Below are 25,873 nucleotides of genomic sequence, written 5' to 3'. Positions count from 1 at the left end.
GCGCTTTCTGGATCCGTGATTTTTGTTTTTGTCTTGATAAGGTGGTGTAGGAATTTCATTTGTCCATGATGCATTTACTGTACATACATGACACAGCTTCTGAAGCAAAAGCCAGTGTTCAGGTCTGACAATTTCACATAGGCCATAGTTCTGCATGCATGTGGGGTTGCATGTTATGTGTGAGAGTGAGGGTGAGGTGAATAAATTATGAATACATGTATGTAATGTTTCTTACAGCGTTTTCACACCTGGTCCCTTTGAGCCGCCTAAGCGAACTCAGAGTAGTGACTCAGCACTTTTGCTGCATATGTGAACGCTCCAAAGCATACCCAGACCCCTCGGCAGCGAGCCATAGGCTACTGAGACCTGGGTTGACGTGGTCTCAGTTTGGTTCGCTTATGAGTTCTGACAAGTTACACTTGTGACTAGACGTAATCACTTAAGGAGGGCTCTAGAGGACCAAGAGTGATAAAAAAGAAGAGTGACACACTATTACATCACCAGAAAGATCAGTGAGTTCTTTATTTAATACACTCACATTATGAACAAAAACAGAGCTGAGTTCTTTAGCTGTTGGTTTGCTTTTTGGTCCACTTAAAGAGGACCAGCTGTGAAAACCCTATTGGAGTAACAGCAGTACTAGTCACATTACCATCCGATGATATGGTGGGTAATGCAATTCACTATCTGATCTAAGTGCCACACTGGCTATGTTAACACGACACATTTAATTCAGAAATAACTAACTTTAATTCTGAATAAAGCTTAATTACGCTTTGAAAACGTCATGTAAACACTTCACAATTTGGAATTAAATTAAAGACCAAAGTAAACTAGATGGAACTATTTAATTCGGAATTATTAATTTGGTATTAAAAACTTCATGTAAACGTAGCCACTGTAAAAAGTAAATGTTCACTGAAGAAGTCTTCTTCCCCTGAAGAATATTTATGTGGAGGTGGGGGAAGAATATATGATAGAGGTCTGAGAAGGTTGGTGCAAATGATGGAAAAACCACCTGGTCAAACCTCTACAGACCTGAAGGCAAACTTGAAACAGTCTTGGATAGTTGTTTCAACAAGCACTATATGCCAAGCTCAACACAAAGCAGGGCGTTTTTGGGTGGAGACCAAGGCAGAGTGCATTGCTAAATAAAAGGCATAAAAGGGAACCCCTGATGTTTATAAGACAACACGAACAAAGCACAATCTCTTTAAAATGTTTTAAGGTAAGGTTAAGTAGAGTTTTTTTGGTAATGCACACAAATGGTATGCTTGCATTTACACAAATGGTTTGCTTGCACTTACAAATGGTATGCTTGCACTTACCAAAAAGTTCACCCTACCAAAAATGAAGCATTTGTGTCGGAACCATAATCCTGTGTTAATGCTTTGTTTCATCTGGTATTTGAGGCCTTGATCGTATCACAGGAATCATCATTTACAGCAAAATGAGAAACTCTGTTCAAGAACACATGGTTTGAGGTGAAGATCACGTGCGTTCCAGCAAGACAAAAACCCAAGGCCAACATTAGGAGAAAGAATCCTCCTGCACATGTTGAAGAGTTTGAACATATTGCAAAGGAAGTGTGGGGGGAAATACCATCAGCTATGTGCAATAAGGTCATGGAAGGCTGTAATTGCGCACATGCCCTTTTTCTTATTTTATGAAGAATTTGTTTAAAAAAAATATCTCGGAACATCCTATTAAAATATCCTGGTGGCATAAGTTAGTATATTTCCATTTATTTCTGGAGATTTTGTTGATAAAATTAAGGGGTGCTGCCAATACTGCTGGGTGGGGCTGTACGCCTGTGTGTGTTGAGGTCTGAAGTAGTAGTAATGGTAGGAGGGGGAACAGAGGAGTATTTTATGGCATCGGTTTTATGGTAAAACTTTATTAAGTTAAAATGAATAACATTACAAAAAAATATGTCAACAGTCGATACACTATGTAGATGGTTGAATGACAGCTGAATTGAAATGTAATTTCTTTATTTTTGTCTTTTGTGGGAACGTGTGAGAGTTGTAATTTAATGAATATTAACATATTTTAAAAAGTGTTTGTGTTGGCAAAGAGTTACAAATTTTCCCATTTGGCAGTGCAAGAACTCACTTCAATTACAATAAATTTTATACGTAAAAAGGCATTTTACATCAAAAAGGTATAAAAAATACAACACAGTGGTAAAAAATATGACTGCTTTCTCTCTTTCTTTCACTAAATACAACCATACAGTAAGTGCACAAACGTTTGTTCATAAAAATACAACATCGAAAAGAAATCCTAAAGTGGTTTCAAAGAAAAAACATGCTTAATTATAATGACCGCAAAGCATACAAATAAACCCAGTAACTCGTCTTGTCTGAAATATATGCAAACAGAAATTGCGAGAATTGAAATTAATTTGTGGTGATAGGTCAGTAGAATTAAAAGAGATGAAACACTCAATGCTTATCCAGCTCAATTTACCTGAATCTGCCCTAAAATAAAAATGGATTTACCACATGCTCAAACTGTTACTTTGTTACTCAAGCACTTTGGCACTGTTGCGTGTTATTGTCAATATGATTAGCCATGTTTAACTAAGCAGTGTGGCAAAAACAACTGTTTGGGAAACATTTTTATGCTAACATTCACACATTATACATTACAGGTAATTCGATAATTTCTCTACATCAGGTAATTTGAGGAGTTAAAAATAATTTGATCAAGCTACTCGGCAAAACACTTAAATGCAACTTATTAGCAATTTCCACTGTGACATCGGACTATCTCCGTTGTGAAGCTGGTATATAGGGCTACCGGTTTGAGGAAGACAACAGTGGTGTCTATAACTGTATACTGTATATGTCTGACACCAGATGCAACCTATAGCATTTTGAATGGCATTGCAGTGTTCACTGATCAAAGGTGTCTGGTGTCACGTAGAAAAGGCCCACACCCACTTGCAGTCTAGGCTTGGTCCCCTAAAGAGTCCTTAGTGTACAGATCTACTATACAACACTAGATAGCTACACAGTCTATGTAAAGCAGGAACCTCAACGCTGTTGAGCTCACACCTCCGTGATGCTCTGTGAAATGTCTCGCCAGTCAGTGTGTCAGTAGTGATTAAGGATCGTATCTTAAACTCCCGCGTGTCTCCTTCGTCGTGTGAGCGTCACCTCACCTGCAGGAAAAACAAGTGACCTCGTGACATAAAAGCAGATGAAATGGAATATGCGAAAATATGAATCTCAGATAAGCACTGACTGTCTGAATATTACTTCACATTGTCTGCATGTTGCTTTTGTTAGCATACTGTACAGAGTTTGGGTCCCAATATGCTACCAATAGTACTGTAGACTGATAAATATTTTCCCTGATGCTCAGTATTTTGTATTATAGATTAATCCTTTTGTAGAAGTAGACTTGGCCTTGGAGTTTGACATCATTGACGGTAGTTATAGTCTTGGATTAGAGTATGGATAAAATATGAGATATAGTATATGAGATATTTGAATAGTGCCTAATTATTAGTATGGATTCCTTGGTATATGTAGTGTGTGCTGTGCAGTACCTCTCTCTCCTCTAGCTCCTGGGCTTCCTGGAAGACCTGGGGGACCTTGAACACCTGAGGTAAGGAGAGTATCACTTGTCAGTCACTGTCACCACATACAGACACACACAGACACGCACGCACGCACGCACACACACACACACACACACACAGACACGCACGCACGCACGCACACACACACACACACACACACTTGTGTTTTCCTTTTGACATCTCTTTGACAATGTTGAGCAGCGCTCTAAATTACCAGCCAACCGGCCAGATGCTGGTAAATTTTGGCAGGTAAATGAGTTTGGCAGGTAGAGAAGACCACCTGGCCGGTGAGTATATATTAATGTTCATGTGCCATGCCAAGTACTTCACCCTATCAGGCAATAGCACTTTTTTGTGTGTGATTGTGTGTGTGTGCAACATGTTACCCTCCCAGGACTTCATGATCTGTGTGTGTGTGTGTGTGTGTGTGTGTGTGTGTGTGTGTGTGTGTGTGTGTGTGTGTGTGTGTGTGTGTGTGTGTGTGTGTGTGTGTGTGTGTGTGTGTCTGTGTCTGTGTCTGTGTCTGTGTCTGTGTGTCTGTCAGTGTGAGTGTGAGAGAGTGAGTGAGTGAGTGAGTGAGTGAGTGAGTGAGTGAGTGAGTGAGTGAGTGAGTGAGTGTGTGTGTGTGTGTGTGTGTGTGTGTGTGTGTGTGTGTGTGTGTGTGTGTGTGTGTGTGTGTGTGTGTGTGACACAGAGAGAGTGTGTGAGTATGTGAACTGCTGTAAAACTGATTGCTGTACTCAAGTGTGTGCTATATTTTTTACTGAAATGAACAATAATGTGTATTAGGTCTTTGTGTATGTTTTGTATTTGTGTGTAAATTGAGACACCTTAATTTCCTTCGGGATTGATAATAGTACTCTACTCTACTCCACTTTTCCAAATTTCTCTTTCTCACTGGCTATGACAAGGTAAGCTCACAACGACTACAGTTATCCTGTTTCTTCTCACGGCAAGGACACATACATACACACACACAAATTTGTGAAGCAATTTGCCATTCATTCCTGTGAGGCAAGCAAAGTCGGGCGAAGGTGGGGCAATGCGAAGCAAAATTATTCAGCTAGGTTTAATGTTATGCAAATAAGGAGCGAATTTTGCCTGCGACGACCAATCAAATCAACAACATAGTCGATTTGATTTGCCGTTACAACCTGTAGACTGCTGAGCTGTCGGAATGGAACTGAATTTCGCCTGTCTTCACTTCGCTCATTACATCCCCATGTGTCCCTGGCGTCAGCCATTGCGAGTTTGAATAAAGGAAGATGAGATTAGGTAAAATAACTCCATAAGAACAAAAATAAGTAAAAAAAAATGGCTCAGTTGAAGTATAAAATATAATACAATGTAAAATAATATAATGTAAAATATAACAGTTGATGAGTTATGCCTACCTCTCTCTCCTTTAGGCCCGGGGTAGCCTCTGTCTCCCTTGTGGCCTGGTCTTCCAGGAGCTCCAGGGATGGTACCATGTCCTGAAAACAGCCACAGTAGTGTTTATAATGTTACCACTGTCATAACAGAACAAGGTTTACATTAACCTAGTAATTGATAACACTTTAAAATAGGGTTCACATGTTAGTCATTTATAAATGCCTAATTACTGTCCGTATAAATGACTTATGTGATGTGTTAAGGACCTACAGTACTTGGTCCTCATTACGATTATATCAATAATAAAGGCCATATCGATAGTGAACAAGAAATTTGTTGATATACACCTAACAAAAGATTGATTTTGCTCAACACATCTTATAAGTCACTTATTCAGACAGTAAAGCATGTGTAACAGGGTGGTGTTGCACAGATTCAAATGGTGTTACACACATTTAGACTACGCCACTCTCAAATGAAGGAGAGACGGCCTTGTCAGTAAACCTTTTAACTGAATTCCCCACACAAGTTCAAGGAGATAATAGAGAATCAGCTGTCAGCTTAAACTCTAAACCGTGACTGAACGGAGAACCATTACACATCATGCACCCAAAGTATGCCACATCGGGTGTCGCCCGACGGCTACAGCTACACCAGACCACGACTTCACGGGGTTACACTTGGGCTGAGTTTACCCCGGCACTGCTGTGCTTCAACAACCCCAATCCGATTCGGAAAGGAGAAGAACAGAGCCAATGCTTCCGTGAAGGAAGCCACTCAAGCTGATCCAGAATGAAGGCTACATACGCACTATTCTCCCCAGCGTTTCCCCGGCGTTACACTTCCCACGGGAGGTGTAATGGCTAACATGTGAACCTTAAAATAAAGTGTTACCAAGCAATTAAACCCTAGAGGCAGAAATTACTTTTTTGGTCTTTGTCAGGTTGATCTAGCACTGCACCATAGGGGAAAATCCGAAGATGGGCCCTGAAAACAGAGTGGCTTATTTTTCTGTTTGAATCTGTGTTCTGTAGCTAATTGTTGGGGGCATCTTAGCACAGTGACGACAGGGCTGCACTGGTCTATTATGTGCAGTGTTGGGCAACCTGGGTTCTTTAGTTATAATCCAGTGCCACATATTCCAAATGACCTTCATTCAGCCACGTAATCACCTGGTTGAACTGGACAGGTAAAACCAGGTCATTTGGAATATGTGGCACTGGATTATAAACTAATGAATTCATCTTGCCCATCAATGATACAAGTATGTGCAATGAAGCAGTTTGAATGTCAAGCCATTGGTTCCACCTAAAACCTTCAGCTTGGTCAATGGTGCGATGCCAGACTATTCATTTCATTTTAGTCTGGCTTGCCAGGCTAGGTTTACATGGCTGTCCATTGTACTGTAATTCTGGCCATGTGAATACAGAAGTCATGTTAAAAAATGTCTTTGTATGTCAAATTTAGAGAGAAAAAATACTAAACAGAACAAAATAAAGGAAACCGGCTTGTCAACAGGCACATTTCATCAAAGGCAACATCAGCTGCTGTAAATACAAATACGTACTTCTGAAGAAGTCCATGAGGTCTGCGGTGGTGTTGCCGTACTGAGCAAAGACTCGACTGACTCCAGGAGGCCCTGGGGGTCCTGGCGGACCTTGCACACCTCTCGAGTTGCCACGGAGATACTCATCGTCGATGACACTCTGGAGCAAGCCTTGGTCTACATGAAGGAGAGAGAATGGGTGAGACAGAGATGAAAAAAGTTGATTAAGGGGTTTCCAATCATTGCAAAGTAACACAAATATGCAGTATGACACTTGATATACAACATAATTTGTACACCGCGGTTTGCTAAAGTAATCGATTGAAGTCTATTTTGTTTAAAGAGTGTAGTTAGATGGGCATTATCTGTCTATGAATATTCACAATTGTAAGCAACATCTAAATGGAAGATACAATTTAATTGTGGCACTGCATTACAATATTTTTTCTTTTTTTTCCTTTAAGGTATTTTTTGGTAGCGGGAGAGAGACAGGAGAGGAGTTGGGAGACGGGGAAGGATCGGGAAATGGCTCGGGCCGGAATCGAACCCGGGTCGCCAGCGTAGCAGTCCACAACAACAAAAACAATATACATTTTCACAAGCTGCAAGATGCACTTACTCTTGATGTGGTCAGTGAAGCTGCAAGACACACTTACTCTTGATGTAGTCAGTGAAGCTGCAAGATACACTTACTCTTGATGTAGTCAGTGACTCTCAGCGCCACATTGGAGTAGTCCACATTGGAGTAGTCTACATTTTCGGCCACCACTCCACCGCCACCGCCCTGGCCCCGTCTGTCACCGTAGTAGTACGTGTGCCCTGGCTCACCGCGGTCCCCTTTAGGCCCCTGAGGGCCGACGGGCCCCTGCGGACCAGGTGGCCCCTGGCGACTGGAGACGTATCGCTGGCCTTCATCACCTAGGTAAAGACCAACAGAGTTTATACTGTATGCTGCAATATAAGGACTGTGTAGATGGAATGTGTATGTGTAGCTACTCAAGTACAATATTGAGTAAAAGTATTTAGTTACTTTTCCACCCCTGGCCTTATTCATATACAGTGCAACATAAAGAAAGATTATTTTATGCATGGGTTTTCGCTGTTGCTGGTACGTATAACCTGAGTCTTTTTAGTATCTCTATGTTTCTGTTTGCATGTCTCTTTGTAATCCCACATACTCCTGAGGTAGTCCTGCATCTCTGTGCGGATGTACTGCCTGGACTCCCGGCTGCCGAATCCTCCGCTCCACTGGCCACTTCCTGGGGGACCCTGGGGCCCGGGTGGGCCTGGAGGACCAGGACGACCACTAAAGCCTGAATCTGTGGGAGATACACAAGTTAAGGTGTAAAGACACAGCCTCCATCATGAGTTTATTGTTGACAGAATAACGAAGACCAAGGTCGTCTACTAAAGCCTGAATTTGTTTGGCGATATACAGTTAGCATGTAAATTGGTATTTATACCTTATTCTGGTGGTATTCTGATAACGTAAATTGTAGACCTTGTTTTTATACGTAATGTCAGTACCAGCATCAAAATGTGCAGCTTACTGAAAACCATGGTTTAGCATAGCTACATTAACGAATGTAAAGGCATTCAAAAGTGCACCATTACAAAACCCACCGTATGAAGTACCATCTCTTAGGACATGGCCCTTGTTATAAATGACCAGTCTCCAGAAAGTCAACTACTATATCCTAATGTATAACTGAAGGCCCTGAAAAATGTTGCAGTAGTGTAGAACCATGATAGTCTTGGAAGTCTTTTAAACAACTATTACATTGTTCCACCAGCAGAATGGACCATAATGAAGCCACACAACTAAACTTAAGCTACAAAGACTCACCCCTGAGGTAGACCTGGATATCCTCCAGTCTGTAGCCAGCGCTGCCTTGTGCGGTTGTCCTGCCCGGTGGCCCCTCTGGCCCGGGTGGCCCCTGGATGCCAGGAGGCCCTGGGGGCCCTGGAGGACCACTCCTGCTACGATAGCCAGAGCCTGTAGCGGACAGACGAAACACAAGGAGAGAACAGGAGTGTTTTGCTCAGTCCCTGAAGATAAACCTTATTGTGATTTATTGGGATAACTTTACTTGGGACAGAGAAGTTAGAAGTCCAATTAGTCCAAGAGTTAAGGTAGCCAAGAGCTCCTTGAACAGATTGTTTTCGACTGGATGATGTCATACATCAGCAACTAATAACATTACAGACCTAACATAACCAACTATATTGCACCATGCACCGATTATACAGTCTCTTTCTTGAACACCACTGTTTTGACATGACAGGGAACATAAATTGGCCTTAACTGTGCTCATGTCATAGCTCTATAAAATAGAAGTAGAAGTAAAAGAATCTGAAAACGCTCATTGGGTACAGTGGACTATCTGATGTAACAACTATGTAATATCGTGTATCACTTACATCATGCATTTACTTCTGATTCTCTTATTCATGGACTCAGTGACACTTTTAACTTCACATATTTCTAAGGCAAAGAGTCAAGAGCTCCAGTCTTACGCTCCAGCAAGGCGTTGATGTCCCCGACGGTTCCTGGTAACCCAGGTGTTCCGGGTGGCCCAGGGACTCCAGGTCTGCCGGTCAACCCACGCTCTGGGAGAGAACGCAGAGGAGTTCACAATGAAGCTCTTTGAAAATGGTCATAGTGGTCAATACTCCTATCGATATAATTCAGGGGTGCATTTCTTGAAGCCATAGATGCTAACTGTTATCTACTTTGTTGTTTGCAATGCAATTTCCCATAGACAACTACTCAAGTTGCTAACTGCTAACAACCAAGCTGTCGAGAAATGCACCCCCAGAGGAGTAACATGCTATTAAGACGCTACATGATTTTGTGACCTCTGCCCAGGAAGGCAACCTTGATGGTCTCAACTGTGTTGCCATTTGAGAAAGACATGCAACTGGGTAGAACCTCACCATTCATAATCCTGATGACATAATCGGCCACTTCCTGTGTGTTGTAGGAGGCTCCTCCCCCAGCACCAGGTGAACCCGGAGCTCCAGGAGGACCAGCGGGACCCACAACGTAACGCCTCACATCATCCCCTAATCAGCACAGTATACGGTAATAAACGATCAATTCAAGCATTCATACATTCATACATACATTGATTCATTCATACAATTCATCCATTCATCAATGAAACAAGCAATTCAACAGCCAAAGTACATTGGCAAAATTTCAATGCATGAAATGAATCTCTCAATTGGATGTGTCGTGTGAAGCGCAATAGAGAGGTTTATTCCCAATGAGTAGCTGGTTTGCCAGGCTTTCGTAGCCACCTCCACACAACATGGCAGCATAAACAGGCTTTGAACTAGTCTAGGAGTCAATACTTTTTTAACGATCACCTCTTCATGAAGTGATGATACCGTACTTACTCTGCAGCAGTGCGATGATGTCATTTGTAGAGATTGAACCTGACGATGTTCCTGGAGTCCCGGGGGCACCTGGAGGACCAGGAGGACCTCTGGCTCCAGAGAAGCCTGAACCTGAGACCACACACACATACCGGTACATATATACGGTACAGTTGAAACCAGAATACATACACTGTATGTAATATATGTAAAGACACACACAGATCACATCACAATCAAAGACCAAACCTGTTCAGTTTAAGGTAATTTAGGATTATAAAAATTATTTCCATGGGTCACAATAAAAGAACGAAAGAGTGAAAGAGTTTTACACAACGTTTTTAGTATTTTCCTCAAAGTCAAAAGTTTACATACACTTTAGAATTTGGTCTAAATGCCTTCATCAATTGGGTGAAAATGTTTGGGATATCCTAAGAATTTTGAGTCAATCCTCCAGGAAGAACTACCAGTAGTATAGCTGGGCCATGCATGTAGGCCGCCTTACACACACGTAATTTCAGCTCAGCCCATGAAAGCTTATCTACAGTAGAAAGGCAAAACACACTTGGAGTACTGTAAAATACGCCAATGATGTTTTCAAAGTGCTAAGTTTGAACTACTAAGACACTGTTTGAATTATCTGAGGCATTGTAAGGTCTGTATTAGTAGGCCCTACTGTTGTACTTACGCTGGATGTAAGCAATGACACGAGTTGCCATGTCGTCCACTGACAGAGAGCTTCCTCCAGAGCCAGGGGCACCAGGAGAGCCGGGAGGACCAGCAGGCCCGACCGGACCAGGAGGACCCCGCATACTACTCAGGTACTGCCTGGAATTGTCACCTACAGGGCAATGCAGAGAACACAGCAGGAGGTTGCTTATCTGCTACACTTTTGAACAGAGGTGTGAAAAGTGGAATACGTTATGCAAGATGCACACATGTTCATCCATCCATACACAAACACACAATCACGAATACTGTATATATGTATGCATGAATGCATTGCATTTATTAATCATGGCCTGTAGAGAGAAAAGAAGACCATAAGTACAGAGAGTTGCCTTACTTTGGAAGTAGTCAGTAATGTAGCGCTGGAACTGAGAGGCAGAGTAGGAGCCACCTGATTGGCCAGGTGTGCCGGGGGTTCCGGGAGTTCCGGGGGGGCCAGGGGGACCAGGAGGACCACGAGATGAAGATGAATCTGACACGAGGGCAATATGCAATACATTAAAATGCACTCAAACTAAAAAAGCTCAATGGTTAAGCTATGAGATGCACCAGAATATGACGGGAGGGCAAAATGACACACATGGGGCAATACAAGCCAATCAAAATGACATTGAATGGCAAAGAACAAAAAACATTAAGACTAGCTAGCTGATGCAGTCACACAAGACACCATAGGTTGATAAATACATATACAGTAAATGCGTGCAGCGGGATAGTGCACAATAGTGGTGTGTTCAAAATATTGGTACCACAATTTATCATTGCAGGCCTGTTTTAGGATGCATGTATCGTATCGTGACCCCTGTATCGTGATACAAGTTTTATGTTGAGATTGTTGGCATTAATGCAATATCATATTGAAACACTGTATCATTATCCATTGCATTGTGAGGTTCTTGGCAATAGAAATACATGAAAAAAATTAAAAAGCAACACGGGAGCAGTGTGCGGACATTCATCTTTGTTTCTACAGTATTCTAGCCTTTTGTCATGCACCTGCGTCTTGGATGTGCGCACCACTAACCTACTGACAGTTCTTGGCAATACCCATCCCCAATGCACAGCATGAATGAATTAAACTGACAATCAAAATGCATTTTTTTGCATGCAGATTCAACTCTATAAATGTTGCACATTTCACATTTCCTGCACATTTCACATTTCCTTCACATCAGGCTCACCTCTAGAGTACCCTGGAGAGCCAGGAGCGCCAGGAGATCCTTGGTCACCTGAGAAATCAAGAAAATCATCTTTCACATGCAGATCATCCAAAATAGAAGAGGATGAGCAGACGTCAGTAACACAGGTGCTGGACTAAACAGAAGACAACTGAAAAGAAATAATAAAGGTTCTGGTCTATGCTCCCAAATGTTTAATGGTGCAACGCTTCGGATGCTCAGTCCTTCATCAAAGTGCAACTTTCACTTTGATCTCGTCCTCATTACGTTCATCAAGGTCCAAAGGGCCAAATTATGACCCGCCAGGTTGGTGGGGGGAGTAATCAACCAGTGCTCTCCCCCATCCTCCTCCATGACTGAGGTACCCTGAGCATGGTACCGTCCCACCGCACTGCTCCCCATGGGGCGCCACTGAGGGCTGCCCCCTTGCACGGGTGAGGCATAAATGCAATTTCGTTGTGTGCAGTGTGCAGTGTTCACTTGTGTGCTGTGGAGTGCTGTGTCACAATGACAATGGGAGTTGGAGTTTCCCAATGGGCTTTCACTTTCACTTTTCACTTTATAGTTTCACTGGCCCGGCTCACTATTTCTTCATGTAGCCTTTACTGTATTTCTGACCTTTGCGTCCGTCTCGTCCTGGTTGACCTGGGGGTCCAGGAGGCCCGGGTGGTCCACGTGCCGTTCCAAAGTCTGAAGATGAGGCTGAGGCTGAGAGAAGAGTTAAACGATCATTATTATTTGCCACAAGATCTATACAAACTGATTAAACTGTTAAGTTTTTTGCTTGACTGAAAATTACTATCTGGTATCCCTTAAGATTAGATTTTTTACATAATGGTATTTCCGCTAGCATTAGCAGTTACAATGGTTGGTGTAAGAATAAAGTTGTCAAGCTGACACACACAGACAAGATTGCCTTGATAGCTTAATTGTGCTTTGAGCCCATCAAAATGCAGATACAAAACGGTGAAATACAGGGGTGGAAAGTAACTAATTACAATGATGACCCAAGTACTTAACCCCTTAGTGCAGCACTATGGCTCTCTGTAATGTCATAGCAATGTTGTTATGATGTATTGCATGTTGTATGTTATGCATTTTCAGCAAGTGAATAGGGTCGCCGGCGACCCCTGCTGCAGTAACCAAGTCTGAGCACTAGAATTAGATTGATAGAGACAAAATTACATCTGACTAAAAGTACATTTCAAGTATTTTTTTACTTTCACTTGAGTATATCTTTAGATGGATACTTTTACTTGAGTGGGATTAAAGGAATGTAAAATGTTTCTCTTTCCATCTCTGGTGAAATTACCCATTGTTTCCCCATATTTATAACATTGTCAATATACATGTAGCTTATAGTTTCAAGAATTTATGTGTGCAAAATGCTGGTCACAACATCAATGTAGTGTCCATATAAACAGCATGTAAACAGCAACCTAATGCTGGCCAGCACCAGCCCCCCGTAGTGAGCCTTGCTTACATCTGGATGAATCTCCAGGTCTTCCTGGTAACCCAGGCTGCCCAGGCTCTCCTGCAAGATAAGACAAGATAAGATCAGACAAGATCAGACAAGACAAGATCAGACAAGACAAGACAAGACAAGACAAGACAAGATAAGATAAGATAAGATAAGACAAGACAAGACAAGACAAGACAAGACAAGACAAGACAAGACAAGATAAGATAAGATAAGATAAGATAAGATAAGACAAGACAAGACAAGACAAGACAAAACAAAGACAAGTTGCTTAGGTTCACAGTAAGATACGTAATTAAACCCTTTTGAATACCGTGACCTAAATTAATGAGAATTTTCTTCAGACATAGATGCTAAAGCATTAGGCAAAATTGGAGCTCAAGGCCAAGCTCCATTTTGGTAAAAATGTAGCTCAGGGTCAAGTTGAAGGATTAAGAAGTGTTACCTTGGTATCCCCTTGGTCCTTGTGTTCCGGCGGCTCCCTTGGGACCTGCAGGGCCTGGTGGACCGGGTGGCCCAGCAAAGAATGTTCCTGAATAAGATAATAATAAAAAAAGATGATTAAAATAAGCAACACAATCATCCCATGTACATGTATGCCAACCGTGAGAGTAAGTATGCAGTGCAAACAATAGCTGTGGATATGAGAGTGAACTTAGAGTCTGTAGTGGATACATGTAATGTTGAGTGGACCCAGTTGTTGGTCATTGTTGTACATGTATGTTGAGAACAGAATGCCAACCTGAATTTGGTACAAAGCTGCCTGGCTCGCCCTTCTCTCCCCGTGGGCCAGGTCGTCCGTAGCCTGGAAGTGTACAAACAGAAATTATGTTGATGCAGATTCCATGGATGCAAGTTTTGTGTTGTGGTTGATTTTCAGAGGAGTTTCTAATGAAAGAGGGCAGGTGTTTACCTGGTGGTCCGGGCTCTCCTCTCGGGCCTGCGGGTCCTGGTACACCTGGTCTGGAGTCGCCTGAATGAGGGGAAGAAAAGAAAGATGAATGACACCTTAGTTAATATAGCACATTATGTGTAGGCGGTCAAAGTATTTAGCATATTCAAGTGGTCAGGTGTATATATTGTGTATATCTAAGGGGTAGGAGGCGAGGAGGTTCTTGTCGTTGAAAAGCGTCTGATAGAGGGAGGCATGAGCCTGATGCACAGTGGAGGCCTCTTGAATCTGTCTGAAGGGCACTTTTTATTTTCAGACGTGTGAGTATTGCGGAGTACCTTTCAATTGAAAGACGAGCTATGCATGTACTGTAATAAAGAATTACCGTTTTGTTTGTTTTTGTATGTGTCAGGTGTATGGGTGCAACCAATGTGATTAATAATATATGGGCAGTGGTGTGATTTGTGGTGGGCGGGGATACTTTATCTCACCTCTGTAGCCAGGTTAATTAATCAAATTGTAAACATTGCCTAGTGCCTCTTTATTGTGTACTCTGTAAATTGTTATATCTGGTTAAAAATGGGTGTTATCCGTGGTGGGCCAGATTATATCATCTCACCTGTGCGGCCAGTTTGCCTTATCTCGCCTTGAGTGACCAGGTTTTATCATGTCACCTGTGCACCAGGTTTTATCATCTCACCTGTGCAGTCAAGTTATATCGTCTCACCTGATTAACCAGGTAACACCATCTCACCTGTGTGACCAGGTTACATCATCTCACCTGTACGGCAGATTATATCATCTCACCTGTGCGGCCAGGTTGTCCAGGGGGCCCAGGAGGCCCGGGGGGTCCAGGTGGGCCAGTCGGACCTGCAGCTGCAGCAGCACCAAACTGCTCTGAAATCAAAAACACACACTGGCACTCAGCTCAGCTCAAATATTGTCATTAAGACTTTTACGTTTTACATGAATTTTACAGTAAACCCAGGGAGAGAACATACTTTCTGCTTGGGAGGCACGGATGGTCTCTGTGGTCTTAACTGTGATGCCGGGCTCGCCTCGCTCTCCTCGGTCGCCCTTGTCCCCTTTGTCTCCCTGGTCTCCTCTGTCTCCTTTAGGACCTAAGGTTGGGGTTGGGGTTAGGGTTAGTGCTCATTTATTAGCAAGAAGATTAATGTGTTCGGACATGGCCCCTGTTATAAATATGTTGTTAACAGAGTTGAGATGACCAAGATGTAATGCATTACTCTGTGAAATGTAGTAGTGTAGCACAATGGTTGTAAATGTTTTTCAGAGATTCGTACAGTGTTCAATGGCTTACTAAAGGATTAATGATATCTTTGAGGTAAGATACTCACCTTGTTGTCCAGGAAGTCCAGCAGGACCAATGGGGCCTAGAGAAGGTGAAACAATGCCATTTTATTTTAGGAATATAATTTCTAAGACATCAACTTTTACTGTACACTCTTTCTTTCTCAAGACGAAATGTAGCTCCTCCATCTATAAGTGGATGTTTGGGTACTCATACAGTACAGTGGAGAGCACAGTGGGAAGTTGTAGCCTTAAGCGGCGTACACACACATTACTAGCTTCTCGCTTGCTCGCCTACTCGCCACTCTTTCATGGAACGTTTGCTGAAAGTTTGCCAATGCACCGGTGAGAAGTACCGAACTCTGCATTCCAATTGGTTACTCGCTTACTCGCCTCGCTCAAAGTTAAAATATTTTCAACTCGGGATCTGCCCACATCGCATCGCTTGTACAGTGGAACACATTGACATTCTACTGACTTCATTCACTGAGCGAGTAACTACTAGCGACGTGTGTGTACGGCCCTTTATGGTTGAGGAGATAACCTTCACAGGGTTACAGGTTCGTATCCCACCCTTCCATTCCTTACCACACTACATGAGGCCCCTTTGAGCAACGCACCTAACCCCATACTGCTCAAGAGACTGTAACCAATACCCTGTAAATAACTGTCTGTCACGTTGGATAAAAGTGTTGTGCAAGTGCATTGTATTGTAATGTAGTGACTATATTGCATCACATTATATTACAATGCACTTGGCTATCTAATACAATGTACAGGAGTTTGGTCGAGTGGTCAGTAAACATAGTTAGATATGTTAGACACTGTGTTAGATGTTGTTCATTCATGTATGACTCTCCAACTTCCCCTGACCCCTTATGAATAGGCTGATAGACAAACTGGCTGACTTGAAAAACAATGTTCTACTAGGTGACTCATCTGTCATTCTGAAACTCAGGCAGCTGACTAACCTGTCTGCCCTGCACTCATAGACGCACATGTGACTGGTCTGGGCCAGGAGGGCCCTCAGAGACGCATGACTCACCTGATAGACCAGGTGCGCCAGGAGGCCCGGGAGCCCCTGCGCTGCCAGGTGGTCCAGGAATCGCCACCGCATTGGAGCCAGCTGAGGAACCAGCAGGGAAGCAGACAGACATGGAAGGCTGTTTGGTTATGACTCATATGCATTTGTGGATGCAACCATGACAGCCCACAATTAACCATGTTCACAGACAATAAACAAACAAAAATGCATAAAACAGGCATGAACTAACAAAAAAGTATGTGTTCCGCAGTACGTATAGTCATATCCACATGTCACCAGAGAGCCTTGTCATGCTGTAGGCCTCAAATATTGTGTTTTAGCCTTTATCCATACGTGAATAGCTTAGATTTCAGCCTTCACTAATGTGTGCACAGCGATCATTTAAATAATTCCATCAGAACCTGGACAGATTTTTTCAATTCTTTGCAATTTTACATAAAAAGATAAAATACTTGTAGTCTTATAAGTCAAGCGATCACCATGTGTAATTGTGAAAAGCCAGTCATCTTATGAACTTAGAGTATGTTACATCACATTATTGACCAATTTCAGCCCATTACCCATTGTCTTTTCATGTATTGCTAAATAATAGGGTCTCATTGTGTTAATGTATGGGAACGAAGTTACAATATCCCCACCTGCATTGACGACTTGTCCAGGCGCTCCTGTGTCACCTGTGCAGCACAGTGAAGCCCATGTTACATCACTGATTTTATATGGATCTACGTATATATCTTAAAAATCATTTTGCGTCACTGAAAGGAATATTAACCTTTAGCTCCTGGTTGTCCGGGATTTCCTGCAAGTCCTGCAGTGACGGAAAAAAATCAGAACAGTTGAAAACACCAAAACTTGTAATAGGATATACAGTGCTGTACATTGTCTGATGTTGCTTTAATCGTCTGATATTAACATTGTGTGATATTTCAAATATACATACCTGGTGGTCCTTGAAGGCCTGGTTGCCCTAAGAGAAATATTACAGATATAGATCACTAGAGTACCGCAATTTCCAAACTATAAGCTGATTGTAGTTTGGCAATGGTGTATTACTTAAGACAAAGTTATGACCAAATGTCAGTGATGGGGTAAAATCATATCCAGTCGTTTCAACACAGTTCATCCCTCTACACTAATGTCCGTGCTAAGTTTTTCATGTCCAGACCATCTGTACAAAATTACTGCAAGTGTAGATTAAGTCAAGGCTACTGTGTCCTAGTACACTACGACTGTTTAGACATGACATTAAACTAGCGTGATGCAAGTCATGTGCACAGCCCACATATTATGTACACATATCTGTCCCCATCAAAATGAACAGAACTTTTAGCAGCCTCCTGTTGTACCTGGGAGTCCAGTATCCCCTGGGGGTCCAGCGGGGCCTCTGATACCAGGCAGTCCAATTGGTCCTTGGTCACCTGGGTAACAATAGATGCATGATTTACTCACAAGTCAGTCAGTCAGAATCAGTGAGAGGGTCGTCTCGCTTTTATTGAAATTGATGGTGGTTGTGTTTCTTCAATTGAATGATGGTTATTTAACATAATGACTCACCTCTGGGGCCTTTTTCACCGTCACTTCCCTGAGGACCTGAGAGGAGGGAAACATCAGGGGGAGAATATTAGATACCTCACTGCTGAAGAAAGCCCAGATGTAACAAAAACTAAACATGATTTACATCTTATTCACATCTAACCATATCCATACAGCCAATCCATACATTGAATTATGCTCATAGAATATGAACAAACAAATACATTAGACTGGAAGTAACAGTAAGTGTTCCTCAGCACAACGCAGGAATATGCACTACATATCCGTAATTGTATACAGAATTGTACGAGATATGTCTTAAATTGTGCATAGGGTTTCATTAGTTCCTCTACTTAGTCTCAGTTTACCAAGTGATATTGACAATGAGTAAAACATTATTGTGATGAGAGTGGAAATTAGGTGATGGAGACATTTGAGATGCCTGTTCTGTCAGAGGTACAGTGTTGTCTGCTATGGTGTGCATTAACAGGTGGCAGGCTTTCAGATGGAGAGTGTCAGTTACATGCATGTGACTCATCAGGCTGCACACATTGCAGCACACCACCCTGACACCGTCTGTGTCCCAGAGAGACTGGCTTCAACAAGCAGCTCCTCTAATCAGTAAACCAATGGTTGGAATAGAGTAGAGTAGAATAGAACAGAATTGTATAGAACAGAACAGAACAGAACAGAATAGAATAGAATAGAACAGAATAGAATAGAATAGAATAGAATAGAACAGAACAGAACAGAATAGAATAGAATAGAATAGAATAGAACAGAACAGAATAGAATAGAATAGAATAGAATAGAATAGAATAGAATAGAATAGAACAGAACAGAATAGAATAGAATAGAATAGAACAGAATAGAATAGAATAGAACAGAACAGAACAGAATAGAAAATAAAATAGAACAGAATAGAATAGAATAGAATAGAATAGAATAGAATAGAATAGAATAGAATAGAATAGAATAGAACAGAACAGAATAGAATTTAATAGAACAGCTCTCACCCGATGATCCCTTTGATCCCTTCTCTCCAGGGGGTCCTTGTTTGCCTGGAGATCCAGCGGCACCTAAAGAGAACCAAGAGAACTCAAGTAAGATACACCAAGCAGGGGAACATAGAGCTAACAAGACCACAAATAGTAATAAGCCAAAGAATGGTGCTGTAGTTCAATGTTATGTGCAGGTGTATGCTGTATATCTATAGATCTATAAAAGGTTCTAAATCGTTTAAATTATGCAAATCCACACAAAATAAATAAATGTGAAATGACGTAAATAAGCAAGTTTTTCCATTTGGTAGTATAGCAGTGGTGGCTTTACTGTAGTAACAGTCACAAAGAAAGCTCTGGTACAAAAATATGAGATTGTCTACCTAGGCAGCTATGACTATGGATGCACATGGGCATGGACTTGCATATCATATGTACAGTAAGGAGTTTTTATAAACACTAATATTGTGAGTAAATTAAAGTGGGATGTATAGCACGTAATGTAACACTGTATCATGTAACCCAGAGATGTAACCCAGTCCCATTCCTGATGCTTTGCGCAGGTCAGTCTCCCCTGATGTCAATTAATGAAGTTGAGGACGCCCTTTTTTATTGTTAATGTCCCCTTAATGTAATAATTATACTTCAAATTGGGGGCGAGATTCTTTCAGCACACTCACCTGTTCGACCCACTTCTCCGTTGTCACCACGGTCACCTGTGTAGAAAGCACCAGGTATGTAATAACCAGTCAATAAAGTAATAAGCTATGGAAAACAAACAGAAAAGTTCATAGTACTTGTCACTTGTCTTGATATCAAGATTCTGAACCATACCTTTACTTCCTTGTGATCCAGCAGGCCCTCTGTCGCCTGTAGGTCAAAACAAAGCAATTAATGGATATTGTGTATTTTGCATACTCTCAACGGTGTGGTCAACCTTTTCCATACCACTTTAAATGTGAATGGAGGGCTATGTAGGTAACTGAGTTAGTGACACGATATGGGGTGTCTGAGGATGGAGTACAAGTCCTTCTCTTTTTTATATCAATACCTTTTTGGCCAGCAGGTCCGGGCTCACCCCGGAAACCAGGAAGTCCTGGGGAGGGAGAGAGAGAGAGAGAGAGAGAGAGAGAGAGAGAGAGAGAGAGAGAGAGAGAGAGAGAGAGAGAGAGAGAGAGAAAAATCCAGAATCCTTCTCAATCTCTATTGATATTGGAGGTTGATACTGAGTCAAATCCAGAGCTATTTTGTAGGGATAGTAACGGAACGTTTACTTAGGTCAGTTTTCCCCAACCTTTTTGTCCCGCGTAGCCCCTGAGCCTTCTTGTCATACCAAAAGTACTCCCTCAGTTATGCTCTATATCTCTTCCGCTATCTCTGTGTGCCTATACTCCATACATTCGTTATTATTGCATTTTTTCAATGTACCCCCTACAGAGTGATTGCGTACCCCTAGTGCTACCAGCCTGGTTGGGAAACACTTGCTATGGTGAGTGATGATTAGATGCTAGCACTCTGAATTTTTGGGGATTGGGGGTTCCTCAAGAAACATCCTGCGGCCCTGCATGCAGTAGGACGCTTTTTACTTTACTTTACTTTACTTTATTTCTTCAGGACATTGCACATTAATGAACATATACATACATGTACATATATGTAAATATGCCAGATTGTAGCCCAAGGGCTTTTTAGGGTCAAGGGCTGTTCTAGAACAGAAAAACTCAACAGTGACTTACCTGGAGGTCCAGCAGGGCCATGTGTACCGATTGCACCTGGAAAACATACAGTAGCCACTCAGGAGACATGCAAATGTATGCTCACACATAACTCATAAAAGACTATCAAGTTGGTGCCCATCACTTTTGTATTTAAATCAAATCAGTGTTGTTAAGGAAAAACGCACCTTTGGGTCCAGGAGCACCAATCGATCCTGGAAGACCAGGTGATCCAGGGTCACCGGGAGAACCTGTTTACAGGTAAAACCTCATTAATACAAACTATACATGCAATATTCCATAAATCAGCCCACTGTTCTTTCTGAGACTGTCCACTGTTTCATTACTACTACTACTACTACTACTGTTTTAGTAGTTTATTTCGAAAATGTACTGTATGCTGCCCACTCACAAATTTGATCTTGCATAAATATTTAGTACCAAAATCAATTCCTAATTGTTTGGCATTATGGCTTGGAAACGTACACTTTCCTCCATCCCCCATGTAAATCCACCATCTTTGGCTGCAACTACTCAGGCGTAAGTGGTGCCAATACGGCCTCTATACGGTACCTCTCTCTCCTTTAGTGCTGAACCCTGGAGGTCCAGCATCCCCACGAGGTCCGGGTGGTCCCTCTCGGCCCCTCAGACCCTGGGGCCCCTCAGGCCCATGGTCCCCTGCACATGAAACAGACCAGACTGGTGAGAACTTAAAAACACTTTAGATAGAGTGTCCATAGCCTCATAATGTGCATCAATTCACCTGTGGAACTAGTCCTTGAAAAAAACTTCACCAGTGTATACTGTAGGGGAATGGAAGACTGGGGTTGGTAGTCACATTTTTACTTAAATCTAATTTCAGGAAAAACAGTACCGCTAAATTGCAAGGACACCCTTTTTACACAGATTCAATTCTTCAAGTGTCAGGTACATTTGTATAGTCATAGACCCCATATAATCTTTTGTCTTCAAAAGATATGGGTTGTTAAAGGCACTTTTGCACAAATGTGACTATGCAGTATGAACGTGGATACATTAATTAAAAATGTACTATTTATAAACATTTCTGTGTCAGTTGTTTTTCAGCGACCTTTAGAGGCTGAGATATGATGACTGTGACAACCAGCCTCTGTGGCAACCAACCCTGTTCTCCCCAACTATATTGTATTATCCTTTAGTAATACACTTAGAAACATGGGCTTAGACATTGACATTCTGCAACAACAAATGTATAAGAGAGGGGTCATATCTTAAGACATCAAACACCAAGATTAAGACTCTGGGTAAACATTCGCGGATGCCCTATCAACCTAATCAAAATAAGGTCTTCATACCAGCACTTCCCTTCTGTCCCTTTGCTCCCTCATGCCCTGGTGATCCCATCAGCCCAGGTGCACCTGGATGGTAAAAAAGGATCAGGCGGCATTAACACCGCAGTCTGTGAGTATCATGCATTACTACTGAAATATTGAACACAATATCAGCCAAGACACAGTATTTGCAATAGGGGAATAAAAAATTGCTCGAACAATCAAGCTATGAAATAAGTGTGCAGTAGTGTGTGAAAAAAAACCTTATCTTGACACAGCTCTGCTGATGCTGTACACAAGTGCAGTTTAATGCTATAAAAGCAGCCAGTGCATGATGTAAATCAAACACAGTGCCTTTATGATATCAGATAATCCGATATTCTCACCAAACACAGTAACAAGCTTACCTGGCAACCCAGGGAAACCACTGTCTCCTAGAATGGAAACAGGCAGTTACTTCAATGTTATGATATTTCTAATGCACCTGTGTCAACTCTCAGCTGGATAGGTCATAAACTTTTGTGATATATACCGTATGTGTATGTGTTTTTACAAACCTTTTGGTCCAGGAGCTCCTGAGTCACCTGTTAATAAGCAAAACGGATTAGAAATTGTCATTTCAAAATGCTTAAAATGCTTAAAACTGGTAATGGTAAAATTGATTTAGTGATTCAGTACACAATGTGAATGTATTGGGGGACTCCTATCCCTGTTTATAATGTTATAATGTGATGTTTGTTTCAGTGAAGTCAAAGGGGGCAGTATATTGGCATTGCGACCTTACCTTTTGGACCTGGCGGGCCCCTCTCTGTTCTTACAGAAGACGCTAATGTTGCTGTGGAAACAAATATTGCAGATTAACACATAATAGCATTGGCTTCTGTTGAACTGGTGATATGTTTGTATGATGGTGTGTGTGTATGTACGTGTGTGTGTGTGTGTGTGTGTGTGTGTGTGTGTGTGTGTGTGCGTGTGTGCGTGTGTGCGTGTGTGTGTGTGTGTGTGTGTGTGTGTGTGCGTGTGTGCGTGTGTGTGTGTGTGTGTGTGTGTGTGTGTGTGTGTGTGACTGTGTGCACGTCTGTGTGTCCGACCATTTCTGATGTTTGAGTAGCAGCCTTAGCCGACCTGCAATCCTACTGTACATATGTGCTTACCTCGGACCGCCTCTGACTGCAGCTCTGCTCTCAGCAGCTGCTGTATGAGTCCCTGCAGAGATGCGGTGTCGGTGGGAAGTGCCGCTCCTAGGTTGAGGGTGTTGTCCGCTCGGCCGATGGCGTCCATGTTGTGAACGCCTGCCTGGGAGTGCACGCCGGACTGGGAGTGCAGCGTGTGCACCTCGTTATTGGACATGAGGCGACTGGTGCGGGCCGAGGAGGTGAAGCTGCCCTCCAGAGCCTCCACGCGCGCCCTGAGCTTCTTCACGTCCTCAGCTGAGAGAAGGGAGAAGAGGTTGGTGAGTTGTTTGAGGGCACACATAATTTGTAGGCTGTTTATGTTGTGAGAGTATTTGTTTGCTTGCATGAGAGCCAGGATATGCTTGCTGCAGGAAATGCGTACACTTTTTGTGCACAAACGCGCTGTCATGCATGTTTCACTGTACTGTATGTCAATTTTGCGTGTGGTAGGACACCTGACACAAGGTACAATGGCGTCTGCATACACAACCACAAGGAACAATCTTCCGAACTTCCATGTTGAGGGAGCAGTAGAGCAGTCACACAGCGAGCATGTCCCGAGCCTGAAGCCTCTCAACATGTAAGGTGTTTGGATATGTGTCTTCATCTGTGTGCCCTGACAGATTTAAAAAAAAATAAAAGTTTCTTTTTATGTCATCTAGAGGAAAGAACAATGTGTCTCCTTGCCTAGTGCAATGAGTCCAAACAGCAGTCCGAGCAGCAGCAGCAGGCCCAGCAGTAGTCCCAGTAGCCACTTCCACCAGGAGCAGCAGCTGGGGAAACAGCCACAAGCGCCAGCCCCATCCTCCTCCTCCTTCTGGATCTCTGAGGCGTTGCAATCACACACACAAACACACATAAAAAACTGGCAGAAAATGATGTAAGGTATAGTGTACGTGGCCATATCATTACTGAACAAGTCACTATTTAATACAGTATGTAAAACTGTAAAAATGTTTAGAGCAACATGAAGCAATAAACCAGTGAAGAGTTTTCCCCCCCTAATCCCCAAGTCATCAGTTATGCACTGCATTCCAAATTATAATGCAAATTACATTTTTCACTGATTTTCCCAAACAATCAATATAAATGACAGTCATCATAATTTTCAAGTCATCAGCCATTAGAGTACAATTCAAATGTTTTTCAATGAACCTTCCACTGTCATTTATATAAAATATTTGGGGAAATCAGTGAAAAATGGAATGCAGTGTATACATCAGTTTTATGACTTTCAGAATGGTCTTGGTCTGCTGGTGGTAGCCATTAGTCTAGTGCAGATGATGGATGTCATATAGTACAGTATACTGAATCTGAATGAACAAATGAACCAGTGAGCCAATGAAATAAACCAATTAACTGAACCAATGACCTATCAAAATACAATGAAACCACTGGTGTAATGTATAAAAAAGTCACTGGTTTATGAATCGATGAGCAACCAATGAATCAATGAGCCAATTAAGTGACCAATTAAATGTTAAATTTAATTCATGGATCAGCGAACCAATACATTGATCCATAAATCAGTGCATGGTGGTTCATTGATTCATGAACCAATGAAGGACTTAACCAATGAGCCTCCACTGGTACAGGAACTAATTAACCGCACTTATCATTGCTTAATGAACTGCTTCATTGATTCATGAACCAGTGAACTTGTGCGTTTACATGCAGTTCAGTATCCCGAATATGATCGGTATATTAAGTATCCCGAATTAGCGTTTGAGCATATAAACACCTTTTCCCGACTTCAGTATCCCGAATAAGCCCTTATTCAGGATACAGAGAAATCGGGATATGCAAGGTGGAGTATCCCATCAGAAGTCGGGATACTGATGCATGTAAACACCTTATCCCGAATACAGAACGCTGTTGCTGGTATCCAGGCTACACACATTTGAAGAGAATTCTATTATGGCCAAGAATGTAGACTGGGATATAACGCTCTGTAGTCATATTAACACCTTATCCCGAATAAGATCATAACCAGGAGATGCCTTATATTCGGGATACTGAACTGCATATAAACGCACTCAATGACTCAGTGACTGAACTATAGACTCAATGAACTAGTCAGCCACAGCCAATTATTGGGCAATAATGAACGAATATACGTAGATAGGCTAGCAAAAAAGCCACAGGCGAAGTACTGAAACAGTGTGGGGTCCAGTGAACCAATGAACTCAGTCAATGAACCAGTGAACCAATCAAATGACCAATTCAATAAATTATCCAGTCATGATTGAACCAATGATTTGTGCTTGAACCAATGTGGTTCATTGGTTCTGTGGCACACAAATCAGTGATTTATTAGTTCACCTATCAAAGTTGGGCCGTCAACACTTGTGCAACTCTGTGTATCACACTCTACCTGCATAAGTAGCTTTGTCTTTGGTTGCCACCCCGGATGACGCATCTGGAAATAAGTAATTCACAGTTAATTAATGTATGAGTAATTTCCCCCATCATCCATCCCGTCTTAACAGTCTTGACCCTCTCTTAACCCTGTGTTGATTTTTCTGATTTCATGGCATTTTCCAGACTCATTATTTCCATTGATTTTGTAACCTTTGGCCTAGCTATCTACTGTAGCATGCTTTATACAGTA

At 42.1% G+C, this 25,873-nt stretch overlaps 1 protein-coding gene across 1 annotated transcript in view; it reads right to left on the bottom strand.

The window, feature by feature from the left end:
- Positions 1 to 1,617: 1,617 nt before the first annotated feature.
- The window catches only part of col17a1b (collagen, type XVII, alpha 1b), a 30,783-nt gene continuing 6,527 nt past the window's right edge, over positions 1,618 to 25,873 (bottom strand). The window contains exons 11-51 of the mRNA XM_063192292.1: positions 25,637 to 25,681; positions 23,950 to 24,087; positions 23,242 to 23,517; positions 22,872 to 22,922; positions 22,645 to 22,671; positions 22,495 to 22,521; positions 22,112 to 22,174; positions 21,351 to 21,455; positions 20,966 to 21,028; positions 20,799 to 20,834; positions 20,114 to 20,158; positions 19,897 to 19,932; positions 19,743 to 19,778; positions 19,078 to 19,140; positions 18,083 to 18,118; positions 17,875 to 17,946; positions 17,469 to 17,495; positions 17,301 to 17,336; positions 17,167 to 17,202; positions 16,529 to 16,609; positions 15,531 to 15,566; positions 15,174 to 15,293; positions 14,980 to 15,069; positions 14,194 to 14,253; positions 14,023 to 14,085; positions 13,726 to 13,812; positions 13,284 to 13,334; positions 12,419 to 12,508; positions 11,804 to 11,851; positions 10,960 to 11,094; positions 10,582 to 10,734; positions 9,915 to 10,025; positions 9,450 to 9,578; positions 9,030 to 9,122; positions 8,359 to 8,508; positions 7,691 to 7,831; positions 7,206 to 7,430; positions 6,534 to 6,689; positions 4,987 to 5,067; positions 3,560 to 3,613; positions 1,618 to 3,169 (exon numbers count right to left, since the gene is read on the bottom strand). Coding sequence (XP_063048362.1) covers positions 3,126 to 3,169; positions 3,560 to 3,613; positions 4,987 to 5,067; positions 6,534 to 6,689; positions 7,206 to 7,430; positions 7,691 to 7,831; positions 8,359 to 8,508; positions 9,030 to 9,122; positions 9,450 to 9,578; positions 9,915 to 10,025; positions 10,582 to 10,734; positions 10,960 to 11,094; positions 11,804 to 11,851; positions 12,419 to 12,508; positions 13,284 to 13,334; positions 13,726 to 13,812; positions 14,023 to 14,085; positions 14,194 to 14,253; positions 14,980 to 15,069; positions 15,174 to 15,293; positions 15,531 to 15,566; positions 16,529 to 16,609; positions 17,167 to 17,202; positions 17,301 to 17,336; positions 17,469 to 17,495; positions 17,875 to 17,946; positions 18,083 to 18,118; positions 19,078 to 19,140; positions 19,743 to 19,778; positions 19,897 to 19,932; positions 20,114 to 20,158; positions 20,799 to 20,834; positions 20,966 to 21,028; positions 21,351 to 21,455; positions 22,112 to 22,174; positions 22,495 to 22,521; positions 22,645 to 22,671; positions 22,872 to 22,922; positions 23,242 to 23,517; positions 23,950 to 24,087; positions 25,637 to 25,681 — 3,416 coding nt within the window. The 3' untranslated portion in view covers positions 1,618 to 3,125. The remainder of the gene's footprint in view (positions 3,170 to 3,559; positions 3,614 to 4,986; positions 5,068 to 6,533; positions 6,690 to 7,205; positions 7,431 to 7,690; positions 7,832 to 8,358; positions 8,509 to 9,029; positions 9,123 to 9,449; positions 9,579 to 9,914; positions 10,026 to 10,581; positions 10,735 to 10,959; positions 11,095 to 11,803; positions 11,852 to 12,418; positions 12,509 to 13,283; positions 13,335 to 13,725; positions 13,813 to 14,022; positions 14,086 to 14,193; positions 14,254 to 14,979; positions 15,070 to 15,173; positions 15,294 to 15,530; positions 15,567 to 16,528; positions 16,610 to 17,166; positions 17,203 to 17,300; positions 17,337 to 17,468; positions 17,496 to 17,874; positions 17,947 to 18,082; positions 18,119 to 19,077; positions 19,141 to 19,742; positions 19,779 to 19,896; positions 19,933 to 20,113; positions 20,159 to 20,798; positions 20,835 to 20,965; positions 21,029 to 21,350; positions 21,456 to 22,111; positions 22,175 to 22,494; positions 22,522 to 22,644; positions 22,672 to 22,871; positions 22,923 to 23,241; positions 23,518 to 23,949; positions 24,088 to 25,636; positions 25,682 to 25,873) is intronic.

This window comes from Engraulis encrasicolus, chromosome 24 (genome assembly GCF_034702125.1).
Source record: "Engraulis encrasicolus isolate BLACKSEA-1 chromosome 24, IST_EnEncr_1.0, whole genome shotgun sequence".
NCBI classification, from domain to species: domain Eukaryota; kingdom Metazoa; phylum Chordata; class Actinopteri; order Clupeiformes; family Engraulidae; genus Engraulis; species Engraulis encrasicolus.
The sequence above is the reverse complement of the archived record's forward strand: the minus strand, read 5'-3'. Positions and strand labels throughout refer to the sequence as shown.